The following is a 25,295-nucleotide window of genomic DNA, read 5'->3' as shown; positions in this document are numbered from 1 at the left end:
TACTTTCTGTGTTTTTCAGATAGATGGTGTCCTCTACCTCACCCCACCCCCATTTTATTGTGAAAGGAGGCCAAATTTCATGTTCACAGGAGACTTAGATCTGAGTTCTTGAGATCTGATAAGGTGTAGGTAGATGTTGAAAAGAGATAGGTAACAGTTTGGATGATTTCTGAGTTTGCATTGGATTGTTTTTAGTTTATTCATACTCCATATACTTAAAACATTACACACATACACACACACACACACACACACACACACACACACACACACACACACACACACACACACACACACAGAAACAGCATCACAGGGAGTCAGGGGTAACGCATAGGGTTAAGTGCACTTGGTGCAAGGTGCAAGGATCGCCATAAGGGCTCGAACTCCTGGTTCCCCACCTGTCTTCTCCTCCTCTCACCATTTCTCTCTGTCCTATCCAACAATGACGACATCAATAACAACAACAATAATAACTACAACAACAATAAAAAGACAAGGGCAACAAAAGGGAAAAAAAATAAATATTTTAAAAAAAACAGTAGGATGAGTTTTTGTGAATTTAAAATTAATAATATTTTTACTTCAGATTACATCATAAACAGCAGGGAAACTGACACTCATTTCACTATCAGTTACAGAAATTGGTTTTAAATTTCTATTGACTCTGATAAATTGATTGCGGGTGTCCTTTATATCACCTCCATAAATGTCCACACTATTATGGGGAGAGCACTTATTTTATGGATGAAGTTATAGTCAGCTGCCAGTAAAATGACAGATTGCTTTATCATTCAATGAACTCCCCCCCCCAAATTTGGTCATGATTAGGGTTTAATGGGAATTCAATTCTAGACAGTGGGTCGTGAAAACAGAGAGACATTATCCTAAAGAAAAAAAGGTTTTTCTATTCAATTGGTCCCCTATTTCTTCTGCCTCTCCAAGACAGAAAGTGTTCACATCATTCCCCTGCATCCCAGCCCTCTCATTTTGCATGCTGCAGCTCCTTTCAGCAAGGATTCTACTCATTTCAGGGTCGGATCAGGAAGGTGTTTGTGAGTCTCTGAAAGCAGGGACATTTTGAACGGGCGGCAAGAGTTGGGGCCCTCCTTCCGTACTGGGGAAAACCTCTCAGGGGCTCTCTGCCTTCCATTCTCGGATTTCTGAATCCTGAAGCACGCCCACACAAGCCAAGCCGCCAGGTTTCACTGGACTCTGGGAGAGGTTGGGCGGGTCCTTCTAGCTCCCTCCACCGGCCTCTGAACCAGAGATTGAGCCAAGCAGAGGGTGGGCGCGGAGGGGCGCACTGGTCACGTGCGCCGGCGGGGTCCATATAATTGCCGGGAGCTCCAGTGAGCTGCAGAAGCGCACAACTCGCCGCTCCTCACACGGAGGGATTGGGAGCGCGAGGTCCCTTTCAGATCTCACTTTCAGATCTCTGCCCCTTGCAGTCGTGGACGATGCTTTCAGAAGCTTCAGCGCCCATTGTAACGGGTTAACTAGCCGGCGAGTTCTCTTTCCGCCTCCACTTCGGCTTCTTAACTTTGGAGAGCTTCCCAGACTCTTCCTTCCAGGTCCAAAAGGACTCTCGGAGGTCCAGGCCTGCGTCCCCTGCCTCCAGCGACCTCCTCGCCCGCCCAAGGACTGGCTGCGCGGGGCCCTTCCTGAACTGAGCTTTCCGCGCCCAGTGCTGTGTGAAGGTTGGATTGCGGCAGCTGGAGGCCAGCTGTCTTGCGCTCAGTTTTCCTGAGGAACTTCACGCTGGAGAGGTAAGAGCATTTCTAATATGCATTGCTGGAGTGGCCAAGCTCCCATCTTTCCTAATCTACCAGTCTTTATTCTTAACCTAGATAGATAGATAGATAGATAGATTTCAATAAACATGTTTTTTTTTTTTTTTTTTTTTATGTTTAAAAAGCCAACCTGTAGAGAATGACCAGAGAGGGTGAATGGGCTATCCCAAGGCAGCCGCAATGGAGGTTTGCTGGACCTTATGAGTTTCACCTCTTTCTCTTGTCGCGCGCTTTTAGTTCAAGTGAACTGAGTTGCGCCTGGGGGGGGGGGGGGGTTCTGAAGCTGCTGGTGAACTGTACCCATTTGGCACAGCTTTCTAGGAAGTCACTAGAGATTTTTGACGTGGACCTGGTTAAGAGACTTCTTTCTCCAATGATATGAATTGGCCTGCCTTTAGATGTATTCATGGGTATGTATGAATACGCACAAAATTAACTTATTGCACTTCTTTAAAAACATTCTCTCTCAATTTCAGTGTCCTTTGGATATCTTGATTGTAAGCCAAAGACTGGATAAAATAAAAGCTTAAAGCATGGAGAAAATGTCAACCTTTAGATTGAAACCAGTCATTCTAGGTAGATACTATTTGCAGGTTGTAGGTGATATGTACCCATTTAAAGACAGCATACAACATTTTTATTTTCATGTTTTGATTTTTTTGTGTGTTACTTTTTTAACCCGATGGATATTATCTATGAAAATGAGGTGCTTTTTGTTTTGTTTTGTTTTAAATGATATATTCTGGAGGGAAATGTGTTGCAGATATGTTATTTCAAAGAAGTGTCTACTAGCATTATATAGACAGATTAAATTGGCACACTCCGTTTGTGACTATTGCTTTGCTGTTAAAATTAATATATGTCTGTATTTTCACTTTAATATTTATGTCATTTTAGCCAAAAGGAGTGCAAGAGCCTGTCTTGGAGAGTTTCCCGAGGAAATCGTGAGATCATTCATTATGAAGTGTGCTGCGAGGGAGTGGCTCAGAGTTACCACAGTGCTATTCATGGCTAGAGCAATTCCAGCCATGGTGGTTCCTAATGCCACTTTTTTTGAGAAATTTTTGGAAAAATACATGAATGAGGACGGTGAGTGGTGGATGGCCAAGCAGAGAGGGAAACGAGCAATTACAGATAATGACATGCAGAGCATCTTGGACCTTCATAATAAATTACGAAGTCAAGTGTACCCAACAGCTTCTAATATGGAGTATATGGTAAGGAAATTTTTCAAGTGGTATGTAAACATCTTATTGATGTTTTACATTCTTTCATAATATTTAATCTTTTACCATTTTTCCCTCTATGGAATTAAAAAAAAATTCAAGAGTATCTCCCTGGTATAAACTTTTCCTAGTGTGCTTCTTGTTATAAGAGCTCTTTCAATGAAAAATAAATGAAATAGATGCAATGTTTCTACTGCTTTAAATTCTACCCCTACCCAGAAAGTTCTTTTACTAAAAATGCTGATTGAGTTACTTAGTGGTACAAGTGCTTCCTAATTTGTAGCTAGTGGAAGTGTCTTATGAATAGTAGATCTGAAAAAATCAGAGATTATTGCAAGAAGTCATATGGATGACATATGTAGATATTAATATATGCATTAGATATAAAGATGATATGGCTACTGTAGATCTGTAGCTATGTAGATGTTGTGAATATACATACACATCATATACCTGTATTTATGTAGTTTATTTTTCTCTAAGTATTTATTTATTTATTTGATAAATACTCTTATGTGGCAATGCTAGGGATGGAATTTGGGACTTCATGTTTGAGTGTTCAACATTTTTGTCACTTAAGTACTTCCTAGGGAGTCGGCCAGTAGTGCAGCCAGTTAAGCGCATGTGGCGCAAAGTGCAAGGACCGGAGTAAGGAGGATCCCAGTTCAATCCCCCAGCTCCCCACCTGTAGGGGAGGTCCCTTCACAGGCGGTGAAGCAGGTCTGCAGGTGTCTATCTTTCTCTCCCCCTCTCTGTCTTTCTCTCCTTTCTCCATTTCTCTGTCCTATCCAACAACAATAACAACAACAATAAAACAACAAGGGCCACAAAAGGGAATAAATAATTTTTAAAAAAAATTTAGTACTTCCTAGATTGCCTGTATACAGTTTCTAATGGGTCTTTGTCTCTTACAACTATGTGAAGAGCACTGTAAAAGCTACAGTTTCTTTGGTAGTTTTATGATATGGAGTTCTTTGGTAATGTCTTCTTGAATATATTTTTTTCTTTTCTGAATATGACATGCAAATAAAACTGGGAAGCAGATGAGACAAAAGTATGTGGCATCCTTAATAATCTTATATTTACTCTTTAAATTAGTAAGCTTGAGAAAAAAGTACTTTTTACGACCATTAGCATATAATGTATTATTATACTATTATATACATGTATATATATGCTAAACATTTTGAAAATATTGAGAACTATTCATATTTCCTAAATAATCAAAAAATTCCAAGAAAAAATATTTAATGAACAATGGTAATATCATTTCTCCTTTGAAGTACAGTTATTGTTCATGTATTTTAAATATATTCATTTATTTATTATTGGTTAGAGACAGAGAAATTGAGAGGGAGGGATAGAGATGGAAAGAGATAGAGAGACACCTGCAGTCCTCCTTCACCACTCATGAAGCGGGGTTCCCCCTGTACATGGGGACCAGGGACTTGAACCCAGGTCCTTGCGCACTATAATGTGTGAGCTTAACCAGGTGTGCCACCATCTGGCCCCATAAAGGGCAGTTAATTTTAATGCTTACTGATTTTCTGTTGTATTATTTGTGTTGAGTATTTTTCATTTAGGTAGTTTTTGTGAAACAGGGCATTTGGGGTTCACATTGCCTGCTATGACATGTGGTATTGTGTAATTTTAACTTTTCCTAGAAAAAATATTTTGCCCTAAAATAAAGTAGGTAGGACTCTGGATAATTTGTCAGAGATTAAGAATTGGGGTTTTGCTGTCAGGATAACTGGGTTTTGGCACCCATAGTCTCCTAGTGGTCTGATTTTGAACAAAGTTTAAAATTTTCCTTTGTTATTTTCATGTCTAGTATGTATACTTACCTGAGAGGGTTGTTATGAATACTGAATGAACAAACCTTTGCAAAATTTATCCCATTTTAAAGCATGTTGCAATGTCAGTAATTGCTGCTAAAATATGTAACTAATTTTGGCCTCCTCACACTACCTAAAATATTTAAGGAATTCTAACTCTTTTCAAAATCCAGTGCAGACTGTATGTCTGTAATGGCTCACTTTTTTTTTTTTTGTATTTTAGTACTTATCCAAAAAATTAAAAATTAGCACTGAAAATGTGTCTTGCCCATTAACTAGGTTGTCCAACTGAAATACTGGAACCTATTTTCAGGAATCCACATTAAGGGAAGAATCAAAAAAGATCAATACTATTTTATTTGATATACTCTTGATTAGTTTACTACATAGTAGTATAAGTAAAGATGTTGTTCAGACTTGGGAAAACATGGTTTTTAAATGTTTAATTTACTTGAATAGTTATTTACCCTAATAGTCATTCAACTATTAGCTTAAATTGTTGTATATAATACAGTGTTATTCAAATAGCTATTTGAAGTATTCTAAGACCAAGTTAAAAACTGGCTAGAGTACTGTTCTCTATTAAGTGGTACTTTTGCCTATTTATTCTTTATGTATTATGTCACTATAAGTCAACACTTGAGTCTGGTGCCTTAGACCACTTGGCCATTCTGACTATTATGTCACTATAAGAATGGCTAGTTTATTTATACTTGGCACATGTTTTTATCTGTTCTTCGTCTTTGAACTTATGGCAACCAAGTCAGATCACACTTATTGATAGTTCTTCCTTACTGCTACTCCTTCCACATTTAATTTATAAAATGTATATCATAGTTGACTCTGGGAAGCCATATATTCCTTGAAAAACTTCTAGACTGATTAAGAAAGAATAGGCACATTGGAAAATCTTCAAGCTAGGTCACAGAATTCTTTGTGTATGTCTATGCATAATGCCAAGGAAGCATAGAAAAGTGGGGTACCCTTGGTTTGTGAGAGGTAATCAATGGGGAGGACAGTGCTAGTCCTCCCTCCTTCCTGTTCCCCCTCACTCCCAGCTCTCACCTCTCCAGCATGAAGTTCCCCAGGAAAACTGAACTCAGCAAGAGCCAAGAGCACAACACTGCTGGGGCTTCATCACCTCAGGCTGACCTTTTTAGACAGAAAGGGAGACAGAGAGAAAGAAAGAGAGAAGGTCCTGGCTTCAGTCCTTAGCATCACATATGTGAGGGTGATGCTTTGCTTCTCTATCTCTCTTTTTCTCATAAAGTACATGAACACATTCTTCAAATTCAGATTTTGAACCTAGATGGTAGCAGTTTTTGTCTCTGGAGCATACCATTATGTAAACTCTTATAGTCAACAACCACTCTCGGCTTTGGTTTTCTTTTTTGGTAAAAAAAAAAAGGCTTGAGAATTAAACTCCATGGATGGTACAGTAAGGTAAGACCTTTGATACATTGAACTTTCCAAAAGTCTTTCCACATTCATAGGTTTTAATGCTATCACTTGGTTCTTTTATTTTTCTGATTATTTCTTTATTTCTTTTTTTCTTTTTTTACCAGAATACTGTTCAGTTCCGGCTGATGGTGGTGCAGGGGATTGAACCTGGGACGTTGGAGTCTCAGGCATGAGTGTCTGTTTGCATAACCATTATGCTATCTACCTCCACCCCATATGATTTCTTTAACATTTATATTTGTCTGTGTCCTGCTTCTCTCTTAAAACTTTTTCCTCAGATTTTTTTTAATCATCTGCATTCTTGAAGATCTTATCTACTTCTTTGACTTTTAATACCACCCATGTAAAGTATGATGCCACTGGAGGATGCCCCCATGTTGTAAATGTCTGTCCCTCTCTCTGTTTCTGTCTAAATGAAAAAAGATGTCTGGCTTTGTGAAACTGTGCATATCTGAGACTCTGGTTCCATAGATGAATAAATAAATATAAATAATTATTGAAGGCTCCATAGTCTATATCTAGCCAGCAACCTTCTTTGAGCTTCTTTTTCATATCTCCTACTCTACAGTGACTCATATCCATATGAGAATCCATAATTCTCATTTATTTCAAGGTTAAGATGTCTGAAAAGGACATGGATATCCCTATCTCTTCACTTTTGCATGTGAACTTACTTCTGTTTCTGGATGCTTTCTTAGTGAATCCCACCAATACATGCTTGGTTCTTTATAAACAAAAAACTTAGAGGGGAGGAAACCTCAAGATTGGGCATACCCTCAGCGCTTGCCTTAGATTCATTTCCTCTACTCACTTTCACATAACACAGACTAATTATTTGCCAACCTCTCTAGATCCTTATTCAAGGTGTGTTCCAACAGATTCTGTCTCAAAAATACTTTTGAATTTGCCTCTTATTTCATCCCAACCTTAGATTATTAGTTCATTCCTAGATTAGCACACACACACCTTCCCACCCAGAAAAGTATATATATTAAACTGTTCCTACTTTGGCTTACCTTTCTCACAATTACTGAATCACATTTTTTGTTCAAACAAATCTAGTCACTTTTTTGCAAAAGTTCTTGTTAGGAGTCAGGCGGTAGCGCAGCGGGTTAAGCGCAGGTGGCAGAAAGCGCAAGGACTGGTTTAGGATCCTGGTTTGAGCTCCCCCCCCCCATCATCTTCCTACCTGCAGGGGAGTTGCTTCACAAGCCAAGCCGTGAAGCAGGTCTGCAGGTGTCTTTCTCTCCCCCCTCTGCCTTCCCCTCCTCTCTCCATTTCTCTCTGTCCTTTCCAACAATGATGACATCAGTAAGAACAATAATAACTACAACAATAAAACATCAAGGGCAATAAAAGGGAATAAATAAATAAATAGTTAAGAAAACTTCTTGTTAATTTCTGACTAATCACAAGTTTAAGTCTACCCTGGTGATCTTAAAAGGAGACAGGTCTGATTCAATCTACCCTACAGCCCTCAGCTCCCTTGTGCGTATTTGCATCTCTGTTCACATTCAACTATTTACTGTTCTTAAAGATGGTTATATTTACTCATGCCTCTGTGTCTTTTTTCCTCATTCAGTTCCCTCTGTGTCCAACAAACTGCTACATATTCCTCAAGTCTATTGTCTTTTCTGTAAAGGTTTCTCTGATTCACTTATTATTCTGTCCCACTCCTGTGCTGCTAAGTATTTTATTCAAGGCTATTTACAGTTTTTAAATGAAGGCACATGTCTAGTTTATTATCTTTTCATGCACACAGAGGTACATGAAATATGTTCCTTGGTTTAAAAAGTATTACCATTTAAGTATACTGAGATTTTTGTTCCTTAATAATTTAATTTTCCTAAAGTGTTTTTACTTATAATATTATTTGGATAAGTTAGTTACATTTTAAGTATCCTAGTCTACAGAATATAGAAGCTTATGCAGTCTTTTTTTTTTTTTTTTCCTCTTCCAGTGTTATCACTGGGGATTGGTGCTAGCACTGCAAATCCGAATCCATTGCTCCTGGTGCCCTGCTCCCTTTTTTTCTTTATAATTTTTATTAGAAAGGACAGAAAGAACTTGAAAAAAAATGGGGAGACAGAGGGAAAGAAAGACACATGCAGACCTGCTTCACTGCTCCTGAAGTGGACCCCTTACAGATGGGAAGCAGGGGTTTGAACTTGAACCCTTGCGCTTGGTAACATGTGCTTAACCAGATGTGCACCTATTGGCCCCAAAGTTTACACAGTTGTAATTTGAATAGTTTGTTATTTTTATTTATTTATTGTTTTTGCTATCAGGTTTATCACTGGGCCTTCCTGCAGCACTAAGAATTCATTGCTCCTGTCTTTCTCTCCCTCTGTATCCCCGTTTTCTCTCAATTTCTCTCTGTCCTATCTAATTGACCATTTTCCTCTTTTTCCCTTTCTTCCTCTTTTTCTTCTTTTCTATTTTATTAGATAGGACAGATAGAAAATGAGAGTAGATGGGGGTCAGGATGTAGTGCAGTGGGTTAAGCGCACATTGCGTGAAACTCGAGGACCGGCTGAGGACCAGCGCAAGGATCCCTGTTCTAGCCCCCGGATGCCCCCTGCAGGGGAGTTGCTTCACAAGCAATGAAGCAGGTCTGTAGGTGTCTTTCTTTCCCTCTTTCTGTCTTCCCCTCCATTCTCCATTTCTCTCTGTCCTATCCGGCAACAACAACATCAATAACAACAACAATAATAATAACCACAACAATGATGAAAACAAGGGCAATAAAAAAAGGAAAATCAATAAAGAAAGAAATTGAGAGTAGAGAGAGAGACCCGCAGACCTGCCTCACTGCTCTTAAAGTGCCCCCTGCAGGTGAGGGAAGTAGGGACTTGAACCCTGGCACCTTCGAGCTTAACCAAGTGTACTGCTGCCCGGCCTTCTTCCACTCCTCCTCCTCCTTTGTCTTTTTAATTATTATTTTTTTCTTTTTTTCAGCCAGGGATTTACCATGGATTTATGCCTGCATGATTCCACTGCTTCTGGTAGATTGATTTATTTATTTGTTTTTCAGCTAGAAGTTGAGGGACAAAGGAAAGAAACAGAGAGAATAAGAAACACCACAGTACTGTTTCACCACTGGTGAAGTGTCCCTTTTGCATAATGTTCCTATGCATTGACTGGGGGCTACAATCTGGGTCCTCACGCATGATAAAGTGTGCAAGCTATCCAGTGAGCCGCGACCTCAGTCCTCAGGTTTTTTTTTTTTTAAGAAATAAACAACTTTAATAGAGAAAGTCATAGACTCTACATCGAATGTCTATTTTCTTTTTCAGAAATCGCAATGTGAATACCAAAACCTCTATGAAAAAGTGATGTTACTCTACCTCAGTTCTGTTGGGCTCTAGTCCGTTTCTAACAACCTGAAATTCTCAGAGATTAAATTCCTTCTTAAATATCAGCTGGATGTGTAGGGCCTTAGAAAGGCAAGAGAAGAGAAATCCTTTTAGTAGGTGAATAGGATACCCATACCCAAGGCTAGAAAAAAATGCAAAAGAATATTAAAATCTTTTTTTTTCTTTCTTTCTCTTATTATCATCACTGAGTCTTCACCTTTTTGTGCTGACAGTTTCAGTAGAAAAGAGGGAGAAATGGTAAGACACCATAGCACTGAATGTTCCCTGGTGTGGTAGACTGGGAATCTGAGCACAAGATATCCTCTTAGGTGAGTTATCTTGATGGCCCTATAATTCATCTCTTCAACATGTGTTAGGAATTTACCATATGCCAAACAGTTTCTGGGGTTCATCATTGCATGGAATAGGATCATTCTGACTTTATTGAGAACAGATGATAGGAGGTAAGGAACTAACTGATTTGCATAGGGAGATAAACCTATGTGACAATCTATCCAACAGTCGACACTAGCTTTGAGTAAGGCGGCAGCCATAAAGGTAGGGAGAAATGGCAAATGTAGATATAGACACAAACTCTTTTGTAGCCAAAATGTTATTCTTGAGAATTTCTTTTTTTCTTTCTTTCTCTCTCTTTTTTTTTTTTTTTTTTTGGAATTTTAAGAAAGCTGTTACAATAGTAACATGCCTTTGAAGACAGTTCTGATGCAAAATCTACATACACATAAACCACGGCGGTAGATATTTGAAAACTGGTAGCAATTTTCATACTGATGTATTAATAAATATCAGTAAGAATAATTGTAGGTTTTTACTTCTTAATGCCTTCCAAAATGGTTATAGAAATTTCAGGAATCACCAAGTTACTTGAGGACACATTTTTGTCAATTCAATTTCAAGATAAGGGTAGTGAAACCTAAACTTTGTTCCCTGAATAGAAAGGCATGCTGTTTTTCTCTTAAGATCAACCCTAATCTCCTCCAAGCCAGTCTATTCTCTTTCTTTCCATATAAACAAAAGAAGATAACGACTTTAGCATGAGGAGCAAAGAAGCACACAGATCCGGTTCCTGTCCTGTAATAACCAGTTGCATGGCTTATGCTATTGGGATTCTTTACTTTCGGAGGTAGGATTGACAGATGTTGGGTGTGGCTGCAGCTTTTCTAGCTACAGTGAACTTGGCAGATAGTAAAATGCTTTATGTCACCTTTGTTTCCACTCAAATACTTTTTTCTTCCTCCTTCAGGACTTATTTAAAGAATGATCTCTGTGTAATCCCTCTCATTAAGAGATAGATGCTCTCTCACCCTAGGTCCTTGGCATTTTTCTGTCTGCCTCAGCCACTAATTTACATCATGTTTACCTAGCTTAGTATTTGTGTGAATACATTGCTTTAATGATTTTCACATTCCCTTTCTAATTGGCATACTTTGAGCCCAATTTATTTTAATTTTGATGAAGCTTTTTAAAAATTTGTGGCATTAAGGTACTTTTTTAAAAAAATGTTTATAAAATGGAAATATTGATAAGACTATATGATAAGATGGGCACAACTCCACACAATTTTCACCACCAGAAGTCTATATCCCATCCCCTCCCCTGATAGCTTTCCTATTCTTTAGGAATAGGAAAAAACCCTCTGGGAGTATGGACCCAGGATCATGATGGGGTGCAGAAGGCGGAAGGTCTGGCTTCTGTAATTGCTTCTCTGCTGAACAGGCCTCATACCTCTGTAATTTCCAGGAGACCCTAATTTGTGCGTTGCCCAGAGGAAATCTACTTTCTCAGCATCTGGTATAGCCTTTGTGACTAGTAAATAACACAGGTGTTCTTTTGAAATCTGAACATTGTGCATTTTGCCTGTAACTACAAAGTCTTTTAAAACAGGTGAAGCACAGTAAACACCTGAGGTGATTTCTGAGTTATGAGGAATGCACTACTGTTGTTTTCCATAGTGCTTTTATACCAGATAACTTTGTCATAAGAACATAATATAATCTAATAATACAAAAGATTGATTTACTTAAGGTATTGATATCTGCTTTTTTAAAAAACCTGTTTCTCATAGTTCTGATAATACCATCTAGAGGGAGAAAAGATGACTGTATTTTTTTTAAATAGTTACCTATTTATTTTTGAGAGACATAGGAGCATTGGGGAAATGGGTCATGTACCAGGCTTGCATGCCTGAGACTCCAGAAATTCCAGGCTCAATTCCTGGTATTACCCTATGCCAGAAATAAGTAGTTTTCTAGTTTCTCTCTCTCTCTTCAAAAAACAAATAATATATATCTTTTTAAATATTTATTTATTCCCTTTTGTTGCCCTTGTTTTATTGTTGTAGTAATTATTATTGATGTTGTTGTTGGATAGGACAGAGAGAAATGGAGAGGGGAGAGGAAGACAGAGAGGGGGAGAGAAAGATAGACACCTGCAGACCTGCTTCACCGCCTGTAAAGAGACTCCCCTGTGGGTGGGGAGCCTGGGGCTCAAACCAGGATTTTTACGCTGATCCATGCGCTTTGTGCCACCTGCTCATAACTCATTGTGCTACCACCCGACTTCCCAAATAATGTATATCTTTAAAAATAACTAGAGAAGTACCAGTGCACTGCTGAGTTCCCACATATGGCAAAATTGAAGACTATGCCTGGGACACAAAAATTATTTGTTTTCTAATATGACAGATAAAGAATCACAAAACTATTTTGACATAATAAAGATATAAATGTGTATGTGTACAACGTAAATAGGAAAATAATGATACACTATTTATTTTCATCATCCACCGTTTGATTATTGGAGCAAATATGAACTTTTTTTTTCTTTTTTTTAAAGATTTTTTAAAAATTTTTTGCTTCCCCTCCTTTTGTTGCCCATTGTTTTATTGTTGTTGTAGTTATTATTGTTGTTATTGATGTTTCATTGTTGGATAGGACAGAGAGAAATGGAGAGAGGAGGGGAAGACAGAGATGGGGAGAGAAAGATAGACACCTGCAGACCTGCTTCACTGCCTGTGAAGCAACTCACCTTGCAGATGGGGAGCTGGGGGTCGAACCAGGATTCTTGATCCAGTCCTTGCGCTTCATGCCATGTGCACTTAACCCACTGCACTACTGCCAGGCCTTCACTTACTTTCACTTCTAACTATACAAAAAGGAGAAAATTCATCACTAGTCATCTTACTCATATATATCCAGAATACTTAGTACTAAAGGTACTTGGAATACCACTGAAAGCCAAGTATCAATATTACTTGTATTCTGGCAGAAGTAGGGATTATATACAGTCACAGTTCCCAAAGGATGCCAGTCAGTAAATTCCTGTACATGTATAAATAGAAAAATAATTTCCAACTACTATTAATACTATATTTAAAATACAAATTGCTTTATATTTCTATTGGCTTTTAAAATCCTTTGTCCCGATTTAAAATTACAGATGCATTGATAATGCTTCAGTATTGAAATGGCTTAAAAGGATATCACTAGGGGAGTCGGCGGTAGCGCAGCGGGTTAAGCGCACATGGCGCAAAGCGCAAGGAAGGGCGTAAGGATCCTGGTTTGAACCCCCAGATCCCCACCTGCAGGGGAGTTGCTTCACAGGCGGTGAAGCAGGTCTCCAGGTGTCTTTCTCTCCCTCTCTCTGTCTTCCCCTCCTCTCTCCATTTCTCTCTGTCCTATCTAACAACGACGACATCTATAACAACAACAATAATAACTACAACAAGAATAAAAAGACAACAAGGGCAACAAAAGGGAAAATAAATAATTTTTTTTTTAAAAAAAAGGTATCACTGGTGACAAAGAATGTCAATAGTATTCTTTGTGTGTGTGTGTGTGTGTGTGTGTGTATGTGTGTGTGTGTATGTGTGTGTCAAACTTGAAAACTCTACTGTTCTCTAAGAAAGAGTAGCTTATACATAGAGTTGGTTTTCATTTCTATACACCCAAATTAACCACTTTATGAAGAGATGGTAATTTTACATGTGGGCTTGTTTTAAATTAGTGCTGGGTGAATAGTTCAGTGAAAGGGAAAAAAGGAAGCCAGTTAGGCTATCTTGACTTAATTTACAAAACTGAACATAAATAGAAATGTATAGAGACTAACCTACACTTAAATGGGATGAGTAAGTATTATTGGCATTCTTAAGTCTGAAATATCATGTTCAAGCATAAAAATACATCCCTTGTGATATTGTCATATTATAATATTTCCTTTAGGACAACTGTTTTTTCAGTAAATTTAATGTTCAAGAAATGTTGTACATTGACCTAATTTTCTAGGTTTGATTAGATTTTTTTCAAGACTTGCATTAAAAATTTTCACTAATTAATATAGATAGTAAAATTTAATTGCATGCCCTGCCATACTTACTATATTTAAGTAATATATATTTCTACTTTAGCTTTATTCTCATTCATTTAACATAATTCTTATTTACTTACTTATTCATCTGTGGGATAGAAATAGAAAGAAATCAGGAGGGAGGGACTGGGAACATAGGGAAAGAAACAAAAAGACATCAGCAACACTGCTTCACAGCTTGGGAAACATCAACTTGCAAGGGCAAGTAGATGCCTGGGGTTTGAACCCTGGGCCTTGTGCATTGTGACATATGTGCTCAGCCAGGTATGCCACCCTGTGGCCCCTGGCACATACTTCCTTCTGTCTTCGATGGGTTAAATAGAAAATTTTAGTCATTGGCTGGGTGTTAGTGTACCTGGTTGGTGCACACATTACAGTAAGCAAGACCCAGTTCAAGTCACTGGTCTCCATCTGCAGAGGGTAGGAGGAAGCATCACAGGTCATGAAATAGTGCTGCAGTTGTCTCTCTGTTTCTCTCCCTCTCTCCCTTTCTCCTCCCCTTCCCTGTCAAATTCCCTATCCAAATAAAGAAATGATAAAATATTTTTTAAAAGAAAAAATTTCCAGTCATACTTTAGAAACAGTTTATTTATAGTAAATATGTAATAATTTTATTTTAGTTCCCTAGGTGACTTCTGCTTTAACTAACACACTTCAGAAAAGAATGCCTAAAATATTTGAAAGCCTTGCTTTAGATGTTATTATATTTTCTGTATAGCAGACAGAAATAAAATTTGAAAGTACCTTTGCATTTGGAGCTGGTGGTATATATTCTCTAAAAAGGATCCATCTTCAATTTTATAGAAAACTTATCTAAATTTATAGAATCATGTATAAAACAAGAGCAAATTGATCTCGAATAAGGGTCTCAGGGCCTTTTTTAAGGGTTAATGTGAGTGATTCTTGCTGGCTATGTTATATTTCCAGTGGCTTGTACTAGAATTCATGAAGGCTTGCAGACTTAGATCTCAGGCCTGAGCTATGGAAACCCAAACCAAGAAAATATCTCTGTCTCTGTCTCTGTCAGCTCTCCACTGTAGTTTAAATACCTCTTCATAGAAGCTGGATTTCTAGTCTTTTCATGCAGATCTGTCAAAATCTGTGTCTGTAAAGAGGGAGAACCAGATAGAAGCTCTATTTTTTACTCTAGCTTAGGAAATTATGCAAAATTATTTCATTGTATTAATATAGTTCTAGCTTATACATTATGGAATAAAATTGTGCTGTGCTGCTTAAATCTAAATGTAACAGTATATATTTATAAACACACAAATCTAAATCTATTTATATATGTAATTATGTATTAGCCTCATTTATTAAGCACAGATTAAAAGGGAAGAGAGAGAATTTAACTCCATCTTTTGTGGGGAAAGTGTTTTAATATTTATTTATTCCCTTTTGTTGCCTTTGTTGTTTTATTGAAGTTGTAGTTATTATTGCTGTTGTTGATGTTGTTGTTGTTGGATAGGACAGAGAGAAATGGAGAGAGGAGGGTGTCGCTGTCGGCCCGCAACAACGACATGGACACCAGAGTCTTCTTCCTCAATTCCCTTTATTTTCTTCTTATGGCCACCTTAAGTACCCTTCACTGTTACATAGTCAGCCAATGGGCATTAAGCAAGCATACAGCCTTCATAGATCATGCAGCCTTCTACCAATCATAAAACAGTTCACGTGTACAGCACATAGTCTGTGAAGTTGGATCATCCAACTTCCGCAAAGTTGTTTACCACTTTACTGGTTTAGCCACCACGTGGCCGATGCCATCTTAGGGGCATGATGTGCAGTGTCATTATGGCTCCTGACAGGAGGGGAAGACACAGAGGGGGAAAGATAGACAGACCTGCAGACCTGCTTCACTGCCTGTGAAGCGACTCCCCTCCAGGTGGGGAGCCTGGAGTTTGAACCGGATTCCTTAAGCTGGGCCTTTGAACTTTGTACCACATGTGCTTAACCCACTGCGCTACTGCCCGACTCCCGGGGAAAGTGTTTTAGAGCTATCATATTTTTTTTCATTTATTTTTTATTAGTGGTTTAATATGTATTTACAAAATTATAAGATAATAGAGGCATAATTCCACAGAATTCTGTGTCCCCATCCCTTTCACTGGAAAGTGTAGTAGTTCTTGCAAGCTCACAGATATGAGTTGATTATATAATTATCTCTATCTATATATTTTGTTTATTGTTATTATTTTTTTGTCCATTGTTTTTTTAAATATTTTAGTTATTTATAAAATGGAAACACTGACAAGACCATAGGATAAGAGGGGTACAATTCCCAGCACCAGAGCTCTGGATCCCATCCCCTCCCCTGATAGCTTTCCTATTGTTTAACCCCATGGGAGCATGGACCCAGGGTCACCATGGGGTGCAGAAGGTGGAAGGTCTGGCTTCTGTAATTGCTTCCCCACTGAACGTAGGCATTGGCAGGTCCATCCATACTCCCAGCTTGTCTCTCTCTTTCCCTAGTAGGGCGGGGCTCTAGGGAAGCTGGGCTCCAGGACACATTGGTGGGGTCATCTGTCCAGTGAAGTCTGGTTGGCATCATGGTAGCATCTGGAACCTGGTGGCTGAAAAAGAGAGTTAACATATAAAACCATACAAATCGTTGATTAATCATGAACTTAAAGGCTGGAATATTGCAGATGAAGATTTGGGGTCTCCGTTTTGGAAATAGCTTGGATGGAGCTAGAAGGAATTATGTTAAGTGAGCTATCATATTTTTTTAAATCATAAACTACTTTTCTTCTACTTCCTGACTTCTTGTTTATAAGTATAGACAGTGCATGGTGGAGAGAACTTTATCCAGTTGCCAGTGCCATGAGATAAGACACATCCCAGAGTGGAGAGAGAAAAACCACAGCCAATCACAATAGAGTTGATCAGAAGAGGTCAGGTTGGAACACACATATGACATACCTAGCTAGAGTCGTGTCAGGTGTGTGCTTTGTCCACTCCAAGTTTCAAGGAGTATTTATAAAACTTATGCAGAAGTAGACGTTCAGACAAAATAACAGGTGGGTATATAATCCACAGGCAAAGATCAAAATACATTTCTAAGGGAGAAAATATCAAGGTAAGAGTGCTTAAACATGTCATTATCCAAATGTCATTATTATGTCAGGTACATTCTTTTGATGCCATAAGATATTGAGTTTATTTCAGTTATCCATGCACAATCTCCAGACCCTTAGGGCAGCAGTCAGACTCTCAGATTTATGGGTGGTCACCTCTGTTTCACAGCTCTAACAAGTCTCATACCCATAAAGAAGCTGGAAGGAGACATCCAGGCTATTTGTTCCTCAGGCCTTGTACAAGTAAGAAAATCTCTGGTCTGATCTAGGGACTTTGTTCTGGCAGGGTGAGTGAGGGTAGCAGAAGTGAGTTTCCATGGAGTGGGCCATTTTTTTGGAAGCAATAATTCTGATGTCAGCTCCTGAGTTAAGCAGCCTAGTAATTGACCTCCTTTCAACTGCAACAGTCAGGAGAGGGCGCTTGGCAGAAATCTTTGTAGCCCCAAATTCTTAGTACTTCTAAACCCATTGTTGCCCTAGGTGAATTTGTAAGTAGGGAATAAGAATTAAATATGCAGCACTAATGCTCTTGGGGTAGGTGACAAATCCCCTTACTAGAGATCAAGATTTTGATTTAACCTGGAAAGTCAGTATCAATAACACCAGGATGTACTGAACTGTCTTGAGAAATTAGATTAGATCACCCTAGTATCAGGCCAGTAACTCCTTTGGGGAGAGGACCCCAAACAGGAGTAGGAACTATTTCAACTTCATCCCTTTTAGTTAAAAAGCAGTCTTGAGAAATTGTAAGATCCAAGTCTGCACTGCCTGAAGTTGCTTCTAAGAAATCTGTCACTGTTTGCTAAGTAAATGGGCAGTTTCCAGTTGTGCTTGGTTGACTCCTATGGGTTGGCTACATCTATGCCTATTGGGATTTTCCCTGAGACCTTCTTTCTTCTTGTTTGGGGGTCTGAAGGGTGAGGCCCTGCTTCTCGTTTCCTGATAGGGAATAATTGTAGTACATCAATGCTAGGATTTTTGCCCACTAAAAACCTCTTTAACAGTAAGGGTAAGGTTTAGAAGGTGGTCTTAACTATACTTCATCTCCATAGTTAGCATGCCTGGATGGGATGTATCCTTTATAACCTCTCTGGAAGTGCCTGTATCCCCACATTTAAAACAAGTATTTTTATCCTTAGCTTCAACTGAAGCAGCCATAATGGTAGCTACTGCCATAATTTGTGGCCTGTGAGCTTCGGTTCCAACATCTTGACTTGCATGTATTATCTGAGGAACAGTTAGGCTTTGACCTCTCAGGAGCTAAAACTTCTTCTTTTTTTTCAAATCTGAATTTATTTATTGGATAGAGACAGCCAGAAAATAAGGGGCATGGGGAGATAGAGAGCAAGGGAGACAGAGAGAAACCTGCAGCACTGCAGCACCTGGGTCCTGTACCACCACCTGGCCCCCAGGAGCTAAAACTTCTTTACAGTTATGGTTTGCATTTTCAAAAGCCAATCATTTAATTAGAACCTCAGCTGTATCCTTATTGTCAATCTGTCTATCTACTGCTAGTTGTAAGCTATCAATAAAATCCATATATGATCATGTAGCTTTTTGAAAGAGAAGAGGAGGATTCTGAGGGAGTACCAGGATCAGGTATTTTTTTTTCCCCATGCCTTGATCGCAGCCCCTGTGGCCAGACACTTCAACATATGAAATTACTATATGAGCAATCTATGAATAAATGTTGTTTGGTGTATAAGAAAAGCACCAGACTAATAATAGTCAAGAGTCAGATTTTCAAGATTGAAAACAAGTGTATTTGCCTTTAAGACCTACTTTCCAGGGAACTCTACCAGAAAACCTGCTAGTTTTTTCAGAGATAACACTATCACTTTTTGGATACAAGAAGAAAATTAGCATATTTCTCATTTTCTGGAACCAACAAATTCTGTTCTCACCTCATTTCGTGAGATAATTAAAAATAGAAACTTGAATTATACCTTTTAATAATTATGTAGAGATGTACTTATATAGGTAACAGAATTTAACTAATGGTGTTTGCCTGATACTGGCTTGTAGTTTACATGTCTGAAATTATGTAGGTATTTGATATTAGAGTACAATTAAAGCTTGTGTTTAAGTCATCTACTTTTACTAATTTTAGTTTTTTTGTTGCATAAAAATAGACATTTTGTATTTTTGCTAGATAGTAAAGTTGTGTAGAATAAGGTCATACATTATAATGTATACATTTTAACTTTCAATTTTGAAAGCATGGTAAATTTCAGATTTGCAATTGAATGAGGGAAAATTATCCGCTTAAATTTATGTGTGGGGCTGGGAGAGAGCTCACTTGTAAACACACACACTTTATCATACACAAGCACCTCAGTTTGAGTCCCTGACACCACATCGAACAATTGCATACAGCGCCATGGAGAAGTTTTATGCAGAGCAGAACAATTCTGTGATGTCTCTTTTTCTCTTTCCCTGCTTCTTTCTATCTAAAATTAGTCCTTTTTTTTCTTTGGGTTATTCTGAGGCTTCACCACTCCAGGTCAACCTTTTTGAGATAAAGGCAGAGATAGAAACAGAGAGAAAAACACCACAACATGGAAGCTTCCTTCAGTTCAGTGGAAGACAGACTCGAACCAGGACAGTGAGAAAGAAGGCAAACTACGTTAATGAAATTAAAGGGAAAAATAAAAGTCTGCCAGGAGCAATAGAAACATGCAGGTGCAAAGCCCTAGCAGCAACTCAAAAAACATTCTAAGTATGAATGAAGAGATTTCCTCTCCTTGTCTTCCCCTCTCCCCCTACTGGTATCTCTCCATTTTAGCCTAGAGTCATTGCATTCTTTAGAAAGCAAAGCAAGCAAATTCTGCGTAGACGTCGATATCATATCTTTTAAAGCTTTTGTCTGTTTCTCTTTTTCTTCTCTAAATAACAAACTAACACACACTTGCTTTCTCTCCACTTAATCATTCATTCATTCATTCATTAACACTGGTGGTCTGACTTATCTACTTTGCATTGATCTGAGATTTATCTTTATTATTCACTAGTATTTATGAATATTTATTTCCTTTTGTTGCCCTTGTTGTGTTTTATTTTTGTAGTTATTGTTGTTGTTATTGATGTCCTTGTTGTTGGATAGGACAGAGAAATGGAGAGAGGAGAGGAAGACAGAGAGAGGGAGAGAAAGACAGACACTGGCAGATCTGCTTCACTGCCTGTGAAGTGACTCCTCTGCAGGTGGGGAGCCAGGGGCTCAACCGGGATGGGATCTTTATGCTGGTCCTTGCACTTTGCACCACCTGCGCTTAACCCACTGAGCTACCGCCGAACTCCCTATTCACTAGTATTTAACAAAGCTCATGTTACTTGGCTTCTTAGTAGCATTTGACCCTGTTCTCAGTTAACTTCTTTTTTTTTTCCCCACCAAGACTATCACTGGGGTTAGGTATGTGCACTATGAATCGACTTCTCTGATCCCAGTAGCCATCTCCCCCCCACCTATTTTATATGATAAGACAAGAGAGAAATTAAGAGTGGTGGAGAAGATAAGAGAGGCAGATAGATAGATAGATAGATAGATAAATAGACCGACCAATGGCAGATCTGTTTTGTCTGTGTCCCCCTTCAGGTGGGGAGCAGAGGCTTGAACCTAGGTCTGTGTACATGGTAACTCAATTGGGTTCAATGACAGCTTGTTCTGATTTTACTTCTGGGCTTTCTTGTCCTAGTCCTTCAATACATTTTCAGTTACCCCTTTTTATCATGTATTCTAAGTTTCTTTTTTTATTATTATTATCTTTATTTACTGGATAGAGACAACCAGAAATTGAGAGGGGAGGGGAGATAGAGAGGAAGAGAGACAGAGAGACACCTACAGCCCTGCTTCACCACTGGTGAAGCTTTCCTCCTGTAGGTGGGGACCAGGGGGTTGAACCTAGGTCCTTGCACATTGTGACATGTGCTCTCAGCTAGGTGTGTCACCACCCGCCCCCGTGTTTCTTTATTTGACTCATTTTCATTCTTCCCTTCAATTCTGATAAACATGTTTTTTAAATCTTATTTATTTATTTATTTATTTATTTATTTATTTATTCTCTTTTGTTGCCCTTGTTGTTTTATTGTTGTAGTTATTGATGTCATCGTTGTTGGGTAGGACAGAGAGAAATGGAGGGGAGGGGCAATACATAGAGGGGTAGAAAAAGATAGGCACCTGCAGACCTCCTCACCGCCTGTGACTATCCTGTAGGTGGGGAGCCTGGGGCTCCAACCGGGATCTTTGCGCCGGTCCGGTCCTTGCCTTTGCGCCACGTGCCCTTAACTTGCTGTGCTACCTCCCGACTCCCTATAAACATGGTTTTGTTGTTGTTGCCCTTGTTGTTTATCGTTGTTGTTGTTGTTGCTGGCATCATTGTTGCATAGGACAGAGAGAAATTGAGAGAGAGGAAGACAGAGAGGAGTAGAGAAAGCTTGACACCTTCAGACCTGCCTCATTGCTTGTGAAGCAACCTCCCTGCAGGCGGGGAGCCGGAGGCTGGAATCCGGATCCTTACTCTGGTCCTTGTGCTATGTGCACTCAACCCGCTGAGCTACAACCTGGCTCCCTTTTTTAATTATCTTTTTCAATCTGTATAATCTTCTTGAAGAAATTCATTTCTGGGAACATCTTAAAAAATAATATCGTGGGGGCCGGGTGGTGGCGCACCTGGTTGAGCGAGTGTATTACAATGCGCAAGGACCGGGGTTCAAGCCCCCGGCCCCCACCTGCAGGGGGAAAGCTTTACAAGTGGTAAAGCAGGGCTGCAGGTGTCTCTGTCTCTCTCCCTATCACCCCTCCCTCTTGATTTCTGTCTGTCTCTATCCAATAAATAAAGATAATAGTAAATTTTAAAAATAATAATAATAATATCGTTACAGCATTTTTATTCCCCCCAGGTTCCAGCCATCTGTTTTCACTTTTTTTTCCCACAAATACTTTGCATATCATAGGCACATCAAACATCATCACCAAAATATGCATAGACCTATGTAGACACACACTTCCATTACAAAATTCTGTATTTCTTCCTCTGTATTTTTTTTTCTCAATTTGGTAACCTCATCCATTTTCATCTTAATATTTCCTTCTTCACTTACTTTTTGTCATCAAAACACTAGCCTGTTATCTCTTTTGCCTCATTGCTATCCATGATTTTTACCTAGGAAAATACTTTGTTCTTAAAGTTCTAGTTCAAGGGTTGTTTTCCTATACTCCTAACATGCTCAAAATTGCTTAGTTGATAATGTTGAGATTTAATCTAGGTTTACCAAAATATATTTTTTACTACCACACTTAGTACTCATTACTACTTGTTAAACTAGTGATTGTGGTAGTGGGATTAGCAAAGTGAATACCAATAAAACACATGCAAAATTATTCAACAGGGAGTTGGACGGTAGCCTAGCGGGTTAAGCGCACATGGTGCAAAGTGCAAGGATCTGCTCAAGGGTCCGGGTTCCAGCCCCGCCTCCCCCCCTGCAGGGGAGTCACTTCATAGGCAGTGAAGCAGGTCTGCAGGTGTCTTATCTTTCTCTCCCCCTCTCTGTCTTTTCCTCCTCTCTTCATTTCTCTCTGTCCTGTCCAACAACGACAACAACAATAAAACAACAAGGGCAACAAAAGAAAATAAATAAATATTAAAAAAATTATTCAACAGAAATTCAGTTTTTAAAAAGCACAGTGATTCATATAATGGAGTATTGTGCCTGTGGCAGGCTAAATCCTTGGCACCACTATAAGCCAGGTCCGAGCAGTGCTCTGAAATATATATAATATCTTACAGTTTAAATTATCGTCAATGACAGCTGTATACAAAAATTAATGTATATTATATAGGAATCAAATTTATTAGTCATTCATGTATTCAGCAAACATTGACTAATCACCTGCCCATGTGGCAGAAACAGAAAAACCCAAAATACTTGTATAAAATTTAGCAGGTGTCAGGAATGTTTGTGTACATGTATACTTGTGGAGAGGCATACACTCTCACACCTACATTGTGAAGAAGAAACAGTAGTGGTGGGTCTGACAGATAATTGAGATATTCTAGGCAGAGGAAAGATACCTGGTGAACATGTTAATGGCAAACAACCAAAGGAATAAAGGATCTTTAAGTTAGATAAGGGGAATTTTTGTTGTTGTTGTGTTTAGATAGAGGAATGAAGGAAACATACTTGTATTCACCTAAGTAAATACATTTTTGAGTGAACCCGGAGGTGGCGCAATGGATAAAGCACTGAACTCTCAAGCATGAGGTCCCAAGTTCAACCCCTCCCCCCTGTCCCCACCCCAGAAGCACATGTACCACTGTGATGTCTGGTTCTTTCTCTCTCTCCTCCTATCATTCTCACTAATAAATAAATAAGATATTTAATATATAATATATTAAATTAAATATTGTATATATACTTGACCCATGTGTAGCAGGTAGAAAGAGTAGGAGACGGAGAAAGGAAAGGTAGTTGGCATACTGCATACTGTTGCGATTATCTAGGTGAAAGATGATAAGAACAGAGACTAACACACAAATTTTGCAAAGTTGCAAGGGGAGGGACATAGAATATGAATGTTTCTATAGTCTGAAGTAATGCTGTTGTTCTGTTTGTACTATATATGCTTCTGTCTGTTTGTTTTTTTATGTCCCTATTTGTAGACATGGGATGTAGAACTGGAAAGATCTGCAGAATCCTGGGCTGAAACATGTTTATGGGAACATGGACCTGCAAGTTTACTTCCATCTATTGGACAAAATTTGGGAGCGCATTGGGGAAGGTAGCTTGAAACCTGACTTTTTGTCTCTGAATATGTAAATGTATGAAATGCTTATTGATTTATCATCACAAAGTTTTGAAGGCTTATTTAGCACCTGAAAGGAAAGCAAATAATCACACCAACATGGATAATAAAAAGTAAATTTTATTTAAAAGTGATCATCCATATTTTAGACTTTTTATATTATTGATAAATCAGTAGTGAAAATATATATTTAAGATTAATATCTTCTAAAATATATCTCTCTGCTAAGCTTTTCTATGTCTTTATTTATTAGTGATTTATTAATGATTGACAAGATTGTGGGATAAGAGGAGTTCAATTCCATATAATTCCCAATACCATTTTTCTATATCCTATCCTCTCAATTGGAGGCTTTCCTATTTTTTATCCCTCTGGGAATATGGGCCCATGATCTTTATGAGGCGCAGAATGTGTATTCTGACTTCTGTAATTGATTTTCCACTGGACATGTGTGTTGACAGATTGATCCGTACCCCCAGCCTGTTTCTATCTTTCCCTAGTTTGGTAGGGCTCTGGGGAGGTATGGTTCCAGGACACATTGGTAAGGTCATCTGCCCAGGGAAGTCAGGTTGGTGTTAATATCTGCAATTTGGTGTCTGAAAAGCATTAAGATATAAAACAGAGGGGCTGGGTGGTGGCCCAACTGGTTGACTGCACATGTTACAGTGCGCAAGGACCTGGGTTCAAGCCCCTGGTCCCCACCTGCAGGGGGAAAGCTTCACAAGTGGTGAAGCAGTGCTGCAGGTGTCTCTCTGTCTCCTTCGCTGTCTCCCCCTTCTTCTCAATTTCTGGCTGTCTCTATCAAATAAATAAAGATTTAAAAAAAAGATATAAAGCAGAATAAATTATTTAGTAATCAGGAATTCAAAGATAAGAATATAGCAGATGAGATTGCTATCTCTTATAAATACTAGCCTTGCTTTTTTTTTTACATATTTTTCTAACTCTATTCTTTGTGATTATTTTCTTACTAATAGATATAGACCACCAACATTTCATGTACAAGCATGGTATGATGAAGTGAGAGACTTTAGTTACCCTTATGAACATGAATGCAACCCATATTGTCCCTTCAGATGTTCTGGTCCTGTATGCACTCATTATACACAGGTATGTTTAGTGTATGATAGATTTTATTACTCTGATTTGAACTATTACCATTATGGGAGATCTTAAGCTACCAACTACATTTGTGTCTCTCTATGTACATGTTATTTGGTATGACTATTTAGGAAACATAATTTCCGATTTATTTAGAACAGACTTAATTATTTCTGTAACCAATAAAAATTAGTGGAAAAATCAGAATGTTCTTATGTAGATATTTTTAAATGATTTTACACATGAAACAGTGTGATCCTAACT

At 38.6% G+C, this 25,295-nt stretch overlaps 1 protein-coding gene across 2 annotated transcripts in view; it reads left to right on the top strand.

Moving 5' to 3' along the window:
• Positions 1–1,055: 1,055 nt before the first annotated feature.
• CRISPLD1 (cysteine rich secretory protein LCCL domain containing 1) overlaps positions 1,056–25,295 on the top strand; it is a 42,360-nt gene continuing 18,120 nt past the window's right edge. The window contains exons 1-4 of one of the 2 annotated variants that reach the window (XM_007525802.2): positions 1,056–1,766; positions 2,688–3,007; positions 23,788–23,906; positions 24,908–25,040. In XM_007525802.2, coding sequence (XP_007525864.1) covers positions 2,750–3,007; positions 23,788–23,906; positions 24,908–25,040 — 510 coding nt within the window. In that variant the 5' untranslated portion in view covers positions 1,056–1,766; positions 2,688–2,749. Of the gene's footprint in view, positions 1,767–2,687; positions 3,008–23,787; positions 23,907–24,907; positions 25,041–25,295 lie in introns of those variants that run through there. The other variant, XM_060199971.1, reaches the window with a different exon arrangement.

Source organism: Erinaceus europaeus, chromosome 1, assembly GCF_950295315.1.
Source record: "Erinaceus europaeus chromosome 1, mEriEur2.1, whole genome shotgun sequence".
Lineage (NCBI taxonomy): Eukaryota > Metazoa > Chordata > Mammalia > Eulipotyphla > Erinaceidae > Erinaceus > Erinaceus europaeus.
Note: the sequence above shows the minus strand (reverse complement) of the source record. Positions and strands in the feature narration are given on the sequence as shown.